This window comes from Ochotona curzoniae, unplaced genomic scaffold, assembly GCF_017591425.1.
Source record: "Ochotona curzoniae isolate NIBS_2020 unplaced genomic scaffold, NIBS_Ocur_1.0 contig_2210, whole genome shotgun sequence".
Taxonomy (NCBI): domain Eukaryota; kingdom Metazoa; phylum Chordata; class Mammalia; order Lagomorpha; family Ochotonidae; genus Ochotona; species Ochotona curzoniae.
In genome coordinates this window covers 13,933,191-13,951,449 of record NW_024465369.1, presented here as the reverse complement: position 1 = coordinate 13,951,449, position 18,259 = coordinate 13,933,191, and the positions used below count along the sequence as shown (strand labels likewise).

Below are 18,259 nucleotides of genomic sequence, written 5' to 3'. Positions count from 1 at the left end.
CCCCCAGCCCTAGATTTAGTGTGTGCCACCGAGTGGTATTTGGTGATGGCGAATGATAACTAGCCTAGCTTAGGTCTCCCACATGTGCTGGTACTTCAGTTTGACCCTTAAAGGTCCTCCAGTTTCCCCCTGCAAACCGCTCAGTCTCAGCTCCCTCACTTACCCGTAAGTACACCTGTCCATGGAAGTTCCTCAGTAGTCATTCATCACCTGGACGTAAACCCTCATGTCCCTGCTCACCCCCATCTGTGCCATCCCTAGAGTTCCTGTAAGTGCATACCAAGTCCCCAGAGCTTGCCACCATGCAGCCCAGGGCCTTACCCAGTGCCACTGATACCTGATCCACCTAACTCAATGTAGCTGCCAAGCCAAATGTGTCAGAGTTCCCCAAACCAAGCCTGACTTGGGACCTTCTGCCATGACTGCCAGGCCAGTAGTTCAGAGGTCCCCAAGCTAGGCCTGACTTGGGGTTTATGGTTTTATATATATTCTATGTAATAATTATACATTAATTTTTTAAGTTACAGATTTTTCTTTATGATTTTTAACTAAAGAACAAATACTTGAATAATGATGCAAATACTTTATGAACTTTAACAAGAAGAATTTTTAGTCATAGGCGTGTTATTTAGGAGAAGCAGTACTTCCCAGCTCTGCCTCAGAAGGTTCATTGTGTAAACATATTTCACTATATCGATTTTCTTACAGGATCAAAAATATTTTATTGTCATGTTTACCTCTGATAGAAAAATTAATCTTATTTGATTTGCATAATTCCTAATGTAATATGCAACTTTTTTTTAATATTTCCTTTTCTTAGAAAGATAGATTTACAGAGAGAAAGATCTTCCATCTGCTGGTTCACTCTTCCAGTGGCTTCAATGGCTGGAACTGAGCTGATACAAAGCTAGGAGCCAGGAACTTCTTCCAGGTTTCTTAGGTGGATGCAGAGTCCCAAGGCTTTGGCCATACCCCACTGCTTTTCCATGCCCTCGCAGGGAACTGGATGGGAAATGGAGCAGCAGGGACATGAACCAGTGCCCATAGGGTATCTCAGAGTCTGCAGGATGAAGATTTAGCCATTGAGCCATCATGCTGGGCCCTATAATATTCAACATTTCATTTTTTTAGTACTATTCATATCTCCTTGGTTGTGTATTGATCTTGATTTTTCAGAATGTGTATTTTTTACTTAAAAGGGTAATTCTTATGCCTAGTAGCTTCCCTTAAATATGGCTTGGATATGTCAACTAAACAACTTTAATAATAACATTTCTAGATAACATTTACATAGAAAATTTCTGTCCTTTAGATTATGTAAACATTGAAACATACTCTCATTATTTGGTTTCTAGACTTTCGAGTAGTTGGTTTTGTGCCAGTTAAGCCATTGTAAGCTTTTGTTCTAGTTTAACTATTCTGTGGACTAAGTCTCCTTTCACCAGATATTCATTGTATCTTTTATTCTACTGAAGTTCTTTCTGTGTAGTAATTAAGGAAAATGTAATGTGTCTTATTAAATTTCTCTCTGTGTTTAAAATGTTGAAAACTATCCTTAAGAAGTGGGTTTTGTTTTGCTTTGTTTTGTTTTTTAGGGGATTTTAGTTCATTGTGCAATAAAAGAGGCTCAGTTTTTGGCAGCTACTTAGCACTTTTCTCACAGAAGCCAGGATGCTTCTCAGTTCTGCTTCCTGTTAGTGTAGTATGTGATGAACCAGAGCACTTGTCCTTAACACCCTTGATGAGCTCCGTCATGCAGCACAACTGCACACTTTCTGCATCTGGTCCTGTGGGAAAGTGAGTGTGCTCAGTGAGACACCCATACTCACATTCCTGGCCCTCAACCTCAACAAAGACTGCTGGTTTTCAGTGACGACCGAATGAAAAGACTAGGAATGGACATTTGGCATAGCAGTTAGGTCCCCAGTGGGTTGCCCACATCTCATATCAGTGTCGAAGTTCACGTCCCAGCTGCATGGGCAGTTACAGGTTCCTGATGTTTACCTATGGAGGCAGCAGTGTTGGCCCAAGGAGCTGGGCCCTTTCCACCTTCGTGGAGGCCTGGTTTGAGTTCCTGGCTACTGGCTTCAATCTGACCCAGCCTCAACCATTGTTGGGCACTTAGGGAATAAACCAGCAAGCAGGGGATCCCTATATCTGTGCCTCTCTTCATTTTGTATCAGTTAAATAAAAAGCAAGTTAAAAATGTTATGGTTAGAAGAAGGAAAACTGCTTAAACCTCATTATTATTTGTAAAGTTTTTTCTAAATGAGAATATTTAAATGAACATCAATTTTTAAAATTCTGGTTAAGAGAAGTTGAACTTTACCATTATTTATTAAAAACATTTTCTGGGCCTGTCATAGTGGCTTAGCGGCTAAAGTCCTCACCTTGAACAAGCTGGGATCCCATATGGGCGCTGGTTCTAATCCCAGCAGCTCCACTTCTCATCCAGCTCCCTGCTTATGGCCTGCGAGGGCAGTAGAAGACAGCCCAAAGCCTTGGGTCCCTGCACCCACATGGGAGACCAGGAGGAAGCTCCTGGCTCCTGGCTTCAGATCATGTAGCACCAGTCGTGGCAGTCACTTGGGGAGTGAACCATCGAATGGAAGATCTTCCTGTCTGTCTATCCTCCTCTGTATATCTGACTTTCTAATAAAAATAAAGAAATCTTTTAAAATTTTTTTTCTATATGAAAATATTTTGAATTTTTATTGACTAAGCAATTTTCTTTTGAAGCAGAAAAGTAATCCCGTGAGTTTCAAGTCTATATGAGTTGAAAAGCCTTTGCTAATTTTGTGATTTCTGAAGAGTTACATTTGCGTAGTCAGTCCCTGAAAGTATTTTAAAGTTTTTTTTTTTTTTTAACTCACAAACTGGATTCTAGTTATTGGACTGTAAATGACGGACAGAATAGTTGTTTATATTTCATGAGTGTTAAGTATCCTACCTAAAGTGAGTTTTCAATGTGTGTTTCTGGTCTTGAGGTTTAAAAGTTGAAATGTAGTAAATAGCTTGAAACTTGAAAAAAGTTAATATAAAAGTTGATGTGAAGATTTTCTTTTATTTCAGGTGACCGAACTAGCAGTTGCCCTGTGATCTTCATATTAGATGAATTTGATCTTTTTGCACATCATAAAAACCAAACACTCCTTTATAATCTTTTTGATATTTCTCAGACTGCACAGACTCCAGTAGCTGTTATTGGTCTTACGTGTAGATTGGTAAGTCTTTCTACTTAAAAATTTACAGAATCCCAACTTAACTGATCATAAAATTAGTCTTTTTTTTTTTTGCTATATGTTAGTCATTATATTGGGATGTTCAACATCTTGTTCCAACAGTACCTGGTGCATTGATCCTACCTTTCAACTAAAGTAGAAAATAAGAAAATAGTTACATGTGAACTAATAACTCCCTCTTTCTAATTAACTAAAGGAAAAAAATGTAGTAAAATTATGCTAATAAGTACACTTTCTGCATTGGGAAGTAAAAAAACAGTTAAGTGATCTCACTGATACATCAGAATTAATAATATTAAGGTTCTTTTAATTTTTTTGAAAGCGCTTGAAACCAGCTCAAAGAGCAACTGCCCTAACTTCTTAATCACACATCCCCAGAAATGGTAAGGATTCTTACCATGCAACAGTCAGCAGAGTGGCTTTGTTCTTTGGAACTTTAGAATTGTTTTAAACATAGTCTGAATCATTGTCACTTTGTTCAATATATTGAAGCTTGTGTGTCTTTGGATAAGTAGACTGGTCCTTTCGTGGTACCTCTTAACCTCTCTCTGAGTTCAGGTAAAACTTTTTCTCATACTGTCACTATGGTGTCTCCATAGCTCTTTCAGTTTTTTCACTCTGTTGCTGGCAGGCAAGCTGTATCAGCTCTTTCCCACAATTATTTGTCTTTATTAGGGAAGCAGGAATCACCTTTCAGTAACCCTGTGAGTGCATTCATCTGCAGAGGGAGTGTCTGCACCTCCCGCCCTTGCACTCAGAATTGATGATGTAAACCTCAGAACGAGCCTACCTCAGTGAACGTCTGCCTGTGCTCCGCCTGGTCTTCATTTCCTCTGGCCTTAAAAATCACAAGACAAAGGAGTCCCTGGCTTTCATGCTAGACAGAGTCCTCCTTCAGGTGGAGGACTCAGTCAGAAGTGTTACAGACTCAGAGTAACTTACACTGGTATCAGCAGTTTTTCATTTTTTTGTTTACTTGTATGTATATAATTCTCCAAGTGCGTAGTTCTCTTTAGGGTGATTGTGTTTGCATTTATACACAGAGAACAGATTTGTAGGTGGAGTAGTAGTTGCCTATGAGAAAACAATCTATTCCCCTGGAAGGAATTCCTTTTTTTATTGTTGTTAGCTTATTTAAGGCATAGACACAGACAGACACACATTTTCTCTGTAGTGGCTTTCCCCAAAATGGCCGCAAAATCTTGGGCTGGTCTAGTTCAATGCCAGGAACTAGAAATGCCATCCTGGTGCCCCCCCATGGGTAGGTAGCAGGAGTCTGAGTCCCAGGCCATCACCTGCTGCCTTCCAAGTACACCAGCCGGGACATGGATCGGAAGCAGAGCAGCCGATGCTGGAACTGACACTCCAACATGAGTTCTTGTGCCGCAAGTGGGAGCCAAACTCAGTGCAGTATAATACTGCACTATCCCTCCCACCTCCGCTTTTTTAAACTGTTCTCTATATCCCTAAATCTCCAACTGTGTCATTACTGCTGCCCACCACTAAATCACATTTTACTTCTGCTTTCATTATATTCCTGTTGGGGCTGTTACTTATTGGCTGCATAGAATATCACTTTTGCTACCTTTTTACCATCTATGCATATGGTAAATTCAAAAATATTTTATGTACAATATTCCTATCTCTGATAGGAGTATCTTAATTCTATTTCAGGTTTTCCATTTCTCCTTCCCCTAATTCCTACCCTAAGCTACTCATCCTCCTAGCTTTTCTTTACAAATTTACCACGATCCCTTTTGATCATTTCAGTTTTTGTGTGTTTGTGCCTGGTTTATTTACCTCATTATTATTATAAAAATTCCCTAGAATTGTTATAATTTAGAAATTTTTTTTCATTTGGAAATTTTAATTCCAGACTTTACTACACCCCCTTTTAAAACAATTCATTGTGCAAAATTTCAGCAGTATACATTCAAGAGAATAATGTAGCAATCCCTGATTCACATAGCTTCAGCAGTAAAAAGAATCAAATTCCTTTTGTCTTGTAGTGTTTTCTGCCCATCCCTTTATTATTTTGAGTATAAAACCAGTCATAATATCATTTCATGAGTGATTTAGGAGATAAGGTGTTTTTGACTGGCTTCTTCACTTATCATTAAGTGGAAGATTTACCATATTGCTGCATTTATCAGTTCTTCATTCTTGTGCTGCTAAGTAGTCATAGTCTGCTGTACAGTTACTCTACATTTTGTTTATCCATTCGTCAGTTGATGCACATTTGGGGTCTTCATATGTTTCAAGTTATTATGAATAATGGTATTGTAAATATTCTTGTATATGATTCTGATGGATTTACTTATACATTTCTCTTGGTTATATATGTAGGAAGGAATAGTATTATTAAGTGATATAATTATTGGATGATAAAAGCAGTGTGCCTTAAAATATCTTGGAAGATTGCTCAGGTTCAGTATTATCAATATTCTTATCCCTCTATTAGGAGACTTCGTTAAGTTCATGGGAAATGCATATTAGCTTTTAGTTGCATTTTTCCCTCAGTGAAGTTTTTTCATATTCGACAAAGAGAATTCATGCCTGAAAGTGTTCTATTTAGTTTCGTTGAAGTTTTTTTTTAAATGCTTAATCATATGTTATAAAAGAAATTACTAATTAATTTGAGGTGGTAGTCAATTGTTTTTAACATTTCTCTTATAAGGATTTCTGTTTGTTTTTAAGGATATTTTGGAACTCTTAGAAAAAAGAGTGAAGTCACGATTTTCTCACCGGCAGATACACTTAATGAATTCCTTTGGTTTTCCACAGTATGTTAAAATATTTAAAGAACAATTATCTCTGCCTACAGAATTTCCAGACAAGCTCTTTGTTGAGAAATGGAATGAAAATGTTCAGGTAACCCAAAAGCTTAGTGACTTGTGTCTTTTGCATACAAAAAAATTAAAGTTACAGATTTAAAAAAAATTTTTTTTATTAATTACATTGCTTTATGTGACACAGTTTCATAGGCTCTGGGATTCCCCCAACCCCTCCCCATGTCCTCCCTCCATGGTGGATTCCTCCACTTGTTGCAGTATTACAGATCAAATTCAGTCAGGATTGTTTCATTGTAAGCATATATCAAGCAAAGAGTCCAGCATCTAACTGTCCAGATACATTCAACGGTTTCTTGGGGAGACCATCGCTGGTCTGAAGGTAGAGCTGGCAGAATATCATCCCAATCAATTAAAAACCCCAGCATAACATCAACAACAATTTACAACATTATGGAATTAATTGACATGGTATTGAGTAACCAGTATGTTAAAAAATGCAAGTTCTTAACCGCATCCTTTGACTACTTCATTGACATTTCAATTTTAGTTTATATGCAACCACCTTCTATACACTTTAAAAATAGATATAGGGTACTATTCAGCTGTCTCGTGTCTATCCTCATTTTAGTATTTAGCAGTCTATAGCGTTGAAGCATAATTCTACTGAACTTGGCAGATTTTAGGATAGTCTAAACTGGCTTATAACTCTAGCAAGGCATATGTCAACAGTTGAGATGTAGAACTGTTTTAGGAGGGGTGTGCAGAGAAATCCTCCATTCCCCAGTGAGGAGTAACTAACTCTGTACTACCTAATAAGGTATATGTCAATCTACGCTGACCGTTTCCTGTCTAGTTCTAAGCTTTCCTTGTTGTTCTCTGTCTATTCTAATTTTGTTTGTTTGGGGGGATGGGGCTCTGGAGCAACCCTGATGGTCATTGCAAGAGAGGATGGGGATCCAAAGTAGGAACTAAGTAAGGACCAGAGAAAGCTCCTCTCCCTAGTCCCAAAGAAAGTTTACTGTTCTTCTGTTTCTGCGGTCTGCTCAGGACTCCTGGCTGTTACAGATTTTTAAAGTTTGAGTCTTGGCATAAACTTTCTATTGTTACTATGGTTTTAAAAAAAATAACTTCAGGAATATACTATGCAACTATGTTGTTGTTTTCCTCTGTAAAATATAAGTAGAGTATCTTCTAAGTTAACACTTGGAAATGTCAGTAACTTCAAGTACATTTGTGTATTATCTGTATCTGCTTTATGCTGTAGATCATTTTATTAATGATTTTGGAAATTATTTTCTATGATTTGCAGCTTTAGCAAGTTACTCTGTTGTGAATATATACCCAATGTGGTTTTTTCCTTCAGTTTTTTATAAGTAACTTCAATGGTTTTTAAAATAAGATTTATTTATTTGAAAAACAAAATTAACAGCAGGAGGAGAGACACAAAGTGAGGTCTTCCATCCACTGATTCACTTCCCAAATGTCTAGTAGGGTTGAAACTTGGCCTGGTCAGAGCCGAAAGGCAGGAGCTTCTTCTAGGTCTGTCAAGAAGGTGTAAGGGCACAAGCACCTGCACTTTCTTCCATTTCTGCCCCAGGTTCATGAGCAGGTAGCTAAATCAAAAGTCCAGCACCCCAGACTCGAATTGGTGTTCATATGGGATGCTGGGATTTCAGAATGCAGCTTAACCCAGTATACCACAGTGCCAGCCCCCACCTTTTTTTTTTTTAAGTCCTTTTTGTTTTAAATATTTATTTATTTATTTATTGGAAAGCAGAGTTAGAGGGCAGGTGGGAGTACTAAAAGAGCAGGATCTTCCATACCCAGATTACAGTCAGGAGCTTGGCACTTGGGTCATTTTCTGCTGATTATCAGGGAGTTGGATCGCAGCAGAGCAGCCAGGTGCTCTATGGAATGCAACACTACTCAACCCATTGCACAACTGGCCCCACAACTTCAGCTTTTGTCTTCCTGGATTTTAAAAAGGCAGTTCGAAGTCTGGTGCTCATCTGCCTGGGTGTTCCCATCTTGGAGTCCCTAGAGCCCTGAGAGTTATATATACAAAGGAAAATTAGATGTTGTTTCAAGATTTACCAAAGCTAGTGGACTCTCGAGTTTACAAGTGCTTAAGTTGAACAGCCTGGCTTGCTCAGTCTGTTGATGTATCAACACAGCAAACTAGTATCAGTCCCATTCTGCACTGACAGTTTCAGTTGGTGGGGAGGACAGAAGTATATTTTTCAGATTGTGTTTAGTAATATAATTGATAAGTATTGTTCCTACGCAAGAACCTCATGGTAATGTCTTTCAAAAATACGAGTCTTGGGTCCAGCACTGTGCAGCAGGAAAGCTACCCCATATTAGAGTACTAACTTCAAGCCTAGCCACTCTACTGCCTTCTGGTTTCTAGCTTGTGTCCCTAGACAGGCAATGGAAGATGGTCCAACTACTTGGCTCCTGACACCTTTGCAGGAGATGCATTTGGAGTTCCTGCCTCTGATGTCATCCAGGCCCAACCATGGCTGTTTGCATGCTCTTAGGTCGTAACCCAGCAGATGGAGGATCTCTCTGTCTTGCTCTATTTTTTCAATAAAATCTTAGAATAGATAAATAAAATGAGGCTTCTTAGAGTGGAAAATAACATGTAGAGGTTGTGGTTTTTCAAGAATTACTTGAAAGCCCTTAGACCTTATTTCTCTGCTTTCCCAGGCACATGAGCAGGGAGCTGAATCAGAAGTGGTACGGCCAGATCTCTAGCCACCGTCACAGCAACTTTAACTTCTATGCCATAATGCCACTTATTTTTCTAAAGTGATTCTTGTTTTATTATAAAATACTAATAGTATTCTCATTTGAGCAATATTAATGTAGATGTTTTATTCTTTTAAATATAGAAATTTATTGTACAAATATGATTGTAAAACAACTGCATGGTAAACAGTTGAAGTTTTCCTTTTCTCTATTCATTTTCCTTTTAGTATACGATAATTATTTATAACATTTCAGCTTGACATACATACTGAATTGGTTGATTTTCTGTAAAGGATTCAAATTTTACATTTTTGTTATGCTTTTGTTTTGATTCATACTTCTCTGTTTTTCCTAATGAAACTATATATAATTCAAATGATCCTTAAAATTTTGATACTATGCCTTCATGGGTTGAGGTGTGACTCTTCCCCTGGCAACCACTTTCGTCCCTAAATTAATCTTGCTTGAAGACACAGGTCTTGCCATTAGCTCAGACAAATGTGCTTTCATAACTCTGTAGAGTTGGGATTCCATTCCCTGGAAACAGGGTCTCCCAATACCCTCACATTATCCCTCTCTTATTTAGGCTTGGAATCGTGCTCAACTCTGCATCTTTAACCTCTACTTTTCCATGCCTCATGGACTGTGATTTGCTACAACTTGTTGTCTTCTTCCATTATGTTTGTCTGATTGGTAGAGACTCAAACAGAACCCTTTTGAAATGTTTAACCTCTCCCAAGGCTTTAACTTTTATCCCTGCTTACTCTCTTGTTCTGCATTTACTACACAGCATTACATTTTGTAGCAATGGAGAGGTGATTTAAAGCTTATGGATGGAACACGTGTTATGTGTAAATACTGCATTTTATATAAGGGTTGGAACATTCACGGATTTTTTTTGGGGGGGTGGGGAACTAGTGCTCTTTCTCCCCTTTCTGCCAGGATACCAAGTAATGACTGTTTATATAATGGAATAAAGAGGGCTTACTGGTGAAGCACAACTGGATAACTTACAAAATAGTTACCCTACACTTAGGATGGCTCAGCATTCATTTTCTGGGTCATTGTTACAGGCAGTATCCCCCTAAACTTGGAAGATGCTGGGAATGAAAGTGAGGACTGTCCTGTTCTTTCTGTTTGTTTCAGTCATGTAATCCGGTTTCATAAAGTAGGACTAGCACCCCTGAAGCTTCTTTCTCTTCCTTCTAAGATGGCTTCTTTTTGTGAGGCGAACATGATAACCATTACACTACGGAAATGGAGATAGATGGTCTCTTTTTGTAGTCTGATCACCTTGTGCTACCTTAATCTCAAAAGTGTGTCAGCACCATGGCCAGTGTCCTTGCTGTGTGATTAACCACTGCGCTGCAGGAGCTGTCCTTCTCTCAGTGCTGATTATCCAGCAGTTGTTTTTAACAACAACGTTAAATAGTTGTACATATTACACATCATCCAGGAAGTCTCATCCAATAAAAATATTCCATGTAAGATTGAATCTAAATGTCCTCTAATTTCAAGATTTATTTCACCCTCAGATGAGTCAAATAGGTAGAATAGGCAGTATCCCAGTATGGTAAAATAATAACAATAGAACTCCTTGAAAAGATCATTTTAGAAAATTATAGCTAAGTCTCTTTAAAGGAAATCTACCGAAGTACTCAAGCTTAATTCAGATGATGATTAACAATAACCCTTTTCTCCGATAGTTTATAAAGTGTTTCAATACAGAAGGGATTTTAAAAAAAAGTGAAAGAAACCAGGCAGTTTTATTTTTCTTAGTAGTAGTTTGCATTTAGATGACATGAAATGTGTATTCTAAACAGAGTAAGTAATTGTGGCACCAAGGTAATACCTTCTAGAAAAGTAGTTGTAGGCAGAGAGCTGAAAGTGTAGAAGTAGGAACATGAGAAGGGCTCAGATTTGACATCAGCCTTACAGGGGACTTGATGTGAACCGGTGACTACAAGAGCTAGGAATATAGTTTGTCCATGATATTTGGTTACATATTTCTTTAGTTTCGTACATATTAAAACTGAAAGTTAGTTTGAAAAGGTAGGAATTTGTATTTCTAAAAAGCTTTTTAAACTTTTTTTTTTAATTAATTCATTTTAAACTCAGGGAAGAAGAGATTCTTCTCTCCTCTGACTCCCCACAGTGGCCACAGTGGTCACTGCTGATTCACAAAGAAGCCAAGAGCTTTATCCAGATCTCCCACATGAATGGTAGGGTTCTGAGCACGTGGGCCATCTTCCAGTGCTTTCCCATGCCACTAGCAGGTAACGGGGCCACAAGTGGAACAGCGAGGATACAAACCAGCATCCCTGTGGTGCCTGCCTTACTAGGACCTGCTGTGCTGCAACGCTCATCCCTTCTTTCCTTATTTTTTTTTTAAATATATATTTTTGTAAGATTTATTTCTTTTTATTGTAAAGGCAGATATAACACGGAGAAGAAATAGAGATAGTTTTCCATCCATTGTTTTACTCCAGCTGGCCGCAGCAGTCAGTGCTGAGCCGATCTGAAGCCAGTAATCAGGAGCCTCTTCTGGATCTCCCACGCAGGTACAGGATCCCAAGGCTTTGGGCCATCCTCGTCTGCTTTCCCAGGCCACAAGCAGGGAGCTGAATGGGAAATGGAGCAGCTAGGACATGACCTCGCACCCATAAAGAATGCTGATGCCACCAGGCTGAGGATTAGCCTGACGAGCCATCTGACTCCACTTTTAAGATGTTTTTATTTTCTTTTTATTGTTTTATGTTCATCCTGTGTACTTTCAAAAGATATTTACCTTTATTTATGTTAGAAATGATGAGTCACCTTAAAATGTAAACAATAATAAGAAATATTAACAACTTTAACCTAGAATAAGAACTATAATTATGAACTAGAATTGATCTTGGATAATGTATTTACTGAGAGCATGAAATTTTGTGCAAATGAGGACTGGAATTTATTGCTGAATCCATTCTGTCTTATAGTGGAAAAGGTAAAGCCATATAGTCATAGCTATAGAAAATACAGAAGTGCTCAGGTTTCTAGGCTTTAAAAAAAATAAGGAAATGCAATCCTTATTTCCTTATTCCATGCAGATAAGGTTTGGAAATTTACATGACACTTTCCCCTGCCCTTCTGTTTTTGCCACTCGGCAAGTCACTCTGCTTTCATCTCATTTGTCCCTCATTGCCAGTGTTCCTCACTCTCACTCAGCCTTGAGTCCCTGCCGATGCCAGGCTGCTGTAGAGGCGGCTTTCTCTGGGAACCTCATGCTGGCTGAATTGCTAAGGCCTCTTTCTCAAACACACCTGTATTCAGAGCAGCTTACGTTGTTCGCAGTATGTTGTGGTGTTCCGCATGACTGTTCTCTGGGATTCTCTTGCAGTCATCTTTGCTCTTTTCTCCGTGTGCACCACACGTATTGATCTTCCAGAATCCGCTCTTTAGCTCCAGTGCATGGTTCATCTTGCACCAATACCACCGACTTTTTGCTTTCCCCTTCAGACTTTCCCTTCTCCTCTCACAACCAGTTGATTTTCTGTCAGAGATGTCTTCTACAATGTCTTAGCTCTCCCTTGTCTTTCTACCACCCTTAGTTCAGACCATCGTTCATCACGTACAGAAAATTGTGGCTGCTTCCAGTTAGGTTTTCCTACCTTCTTTCCACATTGTTACTTTGCAAAACTTTCAACTCAGAAGTATGTATGGGTCAGTACCGAGGATCGTGCCACGTTGTTGATGTAGTTCCTATAACTGTGTGTTCTTGCATTTTCTCCTATTGACTCCTACAGCTTGAGCTTTCTGGTCAGACGCTTCCTTGTTTTCTCAGGTGCAGCCACTTTGTGCTGCAGTTTGTTCACCTCATTAGTATGACTGTAGTTTCCCAGGTTACACTAGAAGTTCTGGAGTAGCAGGTTCATGTTAACATGAGGAAAATCAGTGGGCTTGAAACTTGATTTTAGAGTTACATTAATAAAACCAGCATATATAAAAATTGAGTAAATATCAGATATAGTTAATAAGTATAGCAACCAATGAAGTACAAGCTTATGTTTAGTGGGATTTATTTTTATTTTTGGGGGACGAAGAGAAAGAATGCAGTTGTGTGCAGGTTCACTGTTGAATTGCATTAAACCCTTGGGGCTTTGCTGAGCCAAGGCTAGGAACTCATTCTGGATGTCCCATGTGGTGAGTGGCGGGACCTGTCACAGGCGCCTCCAGGGTCTACGTTAGCAGGAAGCTGAGATCAGGAACCAGAACTGGGTTAACAAATGCAGATGCTGTGTATTAGTCATAGAACCTTAACTGCTAAGCTAAATGCCATCCCATATGCTTAGATTTTAAAACACACTGTTCCATTATTATTTTTTTTTCTTTAGAGTCTCTCAGAAGATAAAAGTGTGCGAGAAGTACTACAGAAGCATTTTAATGTCAGCAAAAACCTGCGGTCATTGCACATGCTATTGGTTAGTATGGTTTGACTTATCACTCACTGTCTTGCTCCACGTAGTTAAATAGAGAGATTTTCCATCAGCTAGTTCACTCCCCAGATGGCCACAGCAGCAGGCCTGGGACAGGTCAAAGCCAGGAGCTTTTGGGCTTTCATAGGGGTGCAGGGCTCTAAGCACTTCAGCCATCTCCTACCACTTCCCCCGATGCATGGAAGCCTGATCGGAAGTTGAGCAGCTGAGATTCAAACCAGCACCCATGGAAGATGTCAGTGTCGCAAGTGGCCGCCCCAGTGACACTGGGTTTCATCTGCTAACTTTAAATGAAATATACACACACACACACACACACACACACACACACACACCCAAAAGAAAAAAAAAAAAAAAACCTAGGTATCTTTGCGACAATGCTGGTTCCAGGAGCTGTTTCATGTTTAAGAAACGAAAATGAAAGAGACTGCTTTCAAGCAGCTGTTTGTCACTATGTACCTTTTGTTTCTTGTACCATCAAGTGGAAAATAACTGACTTCTAACTAATTATATTAATATTTAGCTTTCTCTTAAACACTCAGAATTTTTCTTCAGTCATATGTCCCAAATGAACCAGGCAATAAGTAATCCTTTCTCTGCTCCACATTTGCTAGATGCTTGCTTTAAATCGACTGACAGCGTCTCACCCGTTTGTGACTGCAGCAGATCTCATGGAGGCCACCCTGCTGTTTAGCATGGATTCTAAAGCCAATATTGTACATGGTGAGAAGCCAGCTTTAGAGTTATTTTCTAAATAATTTTTTTTTAAAGATTTTATTTTTATTATTTTTTTATTGGAAAGGCGGATATACAGAGAGGAGAGACAGAGAGGAAGATCTTCCATCCGATGATTCACTCCCCAAGTGAGCTCAACGGCCGATGCTATGCCGATCCGAAGCCAGGAGCCTCTTCTGGGCCTCCCACGCGGGTGCAGGGTCCCAAAGCTTTGGGCCGTCCTTGACTGCTTTCCCGGGCCACAGGCAGGGAGCTGGAAGGAAAGCAGGGCTGCTGGGATAGAACTGGCGCCCATATGGGATCCCGGACGTGCAAGGCGAGGACCTTAACCACTGCGCCACCGTGCCGGGCCCCTAAATAATTTTTAAAAGCTTAAATTTAGACGATATTTTTCAAAGTTTTAATGAACAATGGCCATCATGCTTTTTGAAAAGAATCCTTTTGCATTCATGTGGAACCTTGAGCTCAGTTCTTTAAAGGACAGTACTACTGTTTAAAGTAAAAGCAGCTTGGCTCTGCCCTGCCGCTTGGGGAATCCATGTAAGATGGTATGGCTGATGTTCTAGTGATACCAGCACCACTGAAGAGCATTCACTGGCTTTTCACATTGGGGTTTACGATCCCTTTGAGACTCTGACAAGCCTTTTGTCTGCTGGGTACTATTAGACAATTTGCGGTATAATTTATAGAAGTAAGAAATTTTCTTAAAATCCAACCCCAGGTCCTTTGTGGTGTAACATCATAATTGCAGTTCCAGTGCAATTTACTGTAGACTACTTGAAGATTGCTAGGGAATTTTGTCTCTAAGCCTTTTAATTTCTCTGTAAGTTTAGAAAGTGCCTTATTTGGTAGATTATGAAAATTTTAATCCAGAGCCATTAAAGCTTCTTAAGTTTGTATCAGTAGTAGTGATTGAAAGTATTTGAAAGAACCCATGAAACTCATCTTTCACCTCTGTATACTCTTAGAAGACAGTTTGATTTAATCTTAATGTCTCTTTAAACTACAGTTCAAAGTTTGGTTTCCTTTAACTGTAGGTCTCTCAGTCTTGGAAATCTGTCTCATAATAGCAATGAAACATTTAAATGACATCTATGAAGAGGAGCCTTTTAATTTTCAAATGGTCTATAATGGTAAGCTGAGACTGACAGTTTTTTTCTCTCTTCTGTTGGTACTTTGAAGATTCTGATTTTTTCATTGCTTTCTCTATCCAGAGTTTCAAAAGTTTGTTCAAAGGAAGGCCCATTCTGTTTATAATTTTGAGAAACCTGTTGTCATGAAGGTAAGACTGATTTACCATTTTCTAGAGAAAAGTATAGGTTTTGCATCTAGTTTAATCGTGTGTATCAGAGTTGCACTTTCATTATTTTTAAATATTAAGTACTTGATATTTTTAAAACAAAGTATTTTAAAATGTGATGTCTCAATAATTCTTATGGCAGTTAGTCCTGTTTCAGTTTATAGTGTTATACTGCCCTCTGCTGTCTATTCACAGCACTTGCATCCTGAGAAGGAGCTACTCATTACAATAGCTGTAACCGTAACCCATCCCAACCCAAGGATTGGTTTGTCATCACACCAGTAAAAGAAAATAAAGTGCACACAACGGCCAGTAATAAAAGACATAATCTCACTGGTTGGTGCAGGATTACATAAAGAGTTCTTTAGGATAAAAGAACAGCCATGAAACTTAAAACTTGAAAGCTTTAATTTCTTCGAAAGAGATTTCTCCGGCCAGTTATTCACTGCACAGACACCCACAATAGCCAAGGCTTTAGCACATCAGGTTTCCTACCTGGGTGCCAGGGGCCCGGCTCCTGGGCCTTCACCCTGCCTCCCAGGGTGAGCAGGGACAGGATGCTCGGTGTGAATAGAGGTGCAGCTGCGACTCCAGCACTGGAGCGTAGGTATCCTAATGGCTGCTTCAGAAAGATACTGTGAGCTAGATCCCCCAGTAGCTGTAAGACTGGGGGAGATTAACTTGAATTCAGTATGTAAAAAATAACTTAAAATCTATAGTCAGTATGAGAAGTTATTACTGAGCTATTTAGTTTTACTTTGATACTAAATCTTTGAAAGTTGGTTATATTTACATTTATAGTACATCTCAAGCCTCTGTTCATTGAAAATGCTGGCTGTACAGAAGCAAAAGGTTTACATATTTCATTTCAGACATACTATTTTCTAATTGAGCCAAGTGGTGGTTTTTAAATTTAGTGACTATTCTATCAATTTTAAAAATGAGTTCTTCATTTCAAGAGATTACAATGAACAGTAGTATTTAGAGAATTTTATACAAAGGAGTGCTTTTAAAAAAGAGAGAGATCTGAAAGGCACAGAGGGAGGGAGTCAGAGAGAGAGACAAATAGTGTGCCACCCACCAGTCATTGCCCGGGTGCCCGCAGCAGCCGCTGGGGCTGGGCCACCTAAAACCTGCAGTCAGAAACCAAGTCTCCCACACGGGTGGTGGGGACCCCGGTCCTGGAGCCATCAGCTGCTGCTGCCCTCCAACACCTGGGGAGGAAACTGAGTCAGAAACAGATGCATGGACTTCACACAGCCCTCTAACATAGACAGTAGTAATCAGAACTTCGTTGTTTGTGCCATGAAGAAATGTGAGTACACAGAACCTTGCCATTTATTCCAAACAAGGATGAATTTAGCATAATATCAATTGTTTTTTCCAAACTCCGTATCTGTCACAGTTTATGGGAGTTGTTAAAGTGTAAAATTTACCTATATAAACAAAAATACAATGATTAGGGAAGGTTTGAAGCAGAGAGATCTTTATTTGATTCATTCTGCAAGTATTCTGAACCTTCTGAGTTACGGCAGGCTGACTGGGAGCCAGGAACTCCACCTACATCTCCTATGTAGGTGGCAGGAGTGCAGGTGCTTGGGCCCTCTTGCACCACCTTCCATGGTGTGTACAGAAGCAAGAAGCCGAATTGGAAGCACACAGTAGCTGGGGCCCAGAACCAGCACTGGACAGGGAACTCTGACACAGGATGGAGGCATTGTTGGCAGAAGCTTAAATCACTGAGCTACCTGCCCCCTCAATTCTAAATTTTAAATAAGGCAAATATTTTTGCTATCTAGGGATAGTTTGAAATCCTGCTTTTATTCAGCTCCAATATCTGAAGCCTCCAGTATTTTCTCCACTCTTTGAATGAATGTTATCTGAGCTGTTTTTTCTCTGCAGGAGCATTGTATGATAGAGAATATATTTCAACTGCATTTTTTTTAATATAGTGAGTTATTAGAATTGACTGCTTCGGAATCTGTTTCATTGTATCACTAGTGGTTAGTATGTTGTAATAGTCGAGGTTAGGAACCACCTGAGACATGACTGTTAGAGTAATAGTGCAGACAGTGAACAGTACTAAGATGAGCTTGGTGAAAGGAAGGGATGTTTGGACCAAATGTTACAAGGTGAACTTGGTTTTAGAGCATCAGCAGTCTGTTAGCTCTCATCCATATGGACCTTAACAATGCTGCAGAAGTTACTTTCACGACTAGCTGAACAGGCCTGGCTTTCCTGCCTCCCTTGTGGCACTTTTACCCACACTCTCATCAAGGTAGAAACAAAATATAAACGCAGATTTGAGCAGTGTCAGTGATCAGAATGTCTTTTCAGATTGTTGAATTCTTAAAGAGAACTAGAAAAGCTGTGAACGTACTAGAAGTAACTGATTTAGAATGCAATCAGGAACAAAACCATACTATGCAGACTGAATGGGTTTGTCCTATTTACACTTAAGGACTAGACACAGAAACTGCACTAATGATTTTGCCACATGTGAAGAAACTTTCATGGGATTAAGGAGAATTGTTTTTAAACATAGTTGATTTCCGCTGATTTTTATTTCCCAGTACTCTATTCAGTAAGTGCCCAAAGCATAAATGTTCCCCAGGTTATATTTCTTACTTTCTGCCTTTATTCAGTCTAAACTATTTCTTTTCATCTTTCAGGCTTTTGAACATTTGCAACAATTAGAATTAATAAAGCCCATTGAAAGAACTTCAGTAAATTCGCAGAGAGAATACCAGCTAATGAAACTACTTTTGGACAATACTCAAATTATGAATGCTCTGCAGAAATACCCCAACTGTCCTACAGATGTTAGGCAGTGGGCAACGTCCTCACTGAGTTGGCTATGAATGTAACTTCAATCCTTGGCATTTTGAATTGTACTTTAACAAGATATGTTACAACATTTTCTTGTAAACATTTTTTTATTTATTGGACTGTTGGACATCTAAA

The 18,259-nt window shown here is 39.2% G+C and overlaps 1 protein-coding gene across 4 annotated transcripts in view; it reads left to right on the top strand.

Annotated features, from left to right (window-relative positions):
* ORC4 (origin recognition complex subunit 4) overlaps positions 1-18,259 on the top strand; it is a 39,622-nt gene extending 21,363 nt beyond the window's left edge. For all 4 annotated transcript variants that reach the window (XM_040971551.1, XM_040971549.1, XM_040971550.1 and 1 more), the window contains 7 exons: positions 3,073-3,224; positions 5,940-6,113; positions 13,159-13,245; positions 13,875-13,983; positions 15,033-15,128; positions 15,210-15,277; positions 17,968-18,259. In XM_040971551.1, the coding sequence (XP_040827485.1) occupies positions 3,073-3,224; positions 5,940-6,113; positions 13,159-13,245; positions 13,875-13,983; positions 15,033-15,128; positions 15,210-15,277; positions 17,968-18,156 (875 nt within the window). In that variant the 3' untranslated portion in view covers positions 18,157-18,259. The remainder of the gene's footprint in view (positions 1-3,072; positions 3,225-5,939; positions 6,114-13,158; positions 13,246-13,874; positions 13,984-15,032; positions 15,129-15,209; positions 15,278-17,967) is intronic.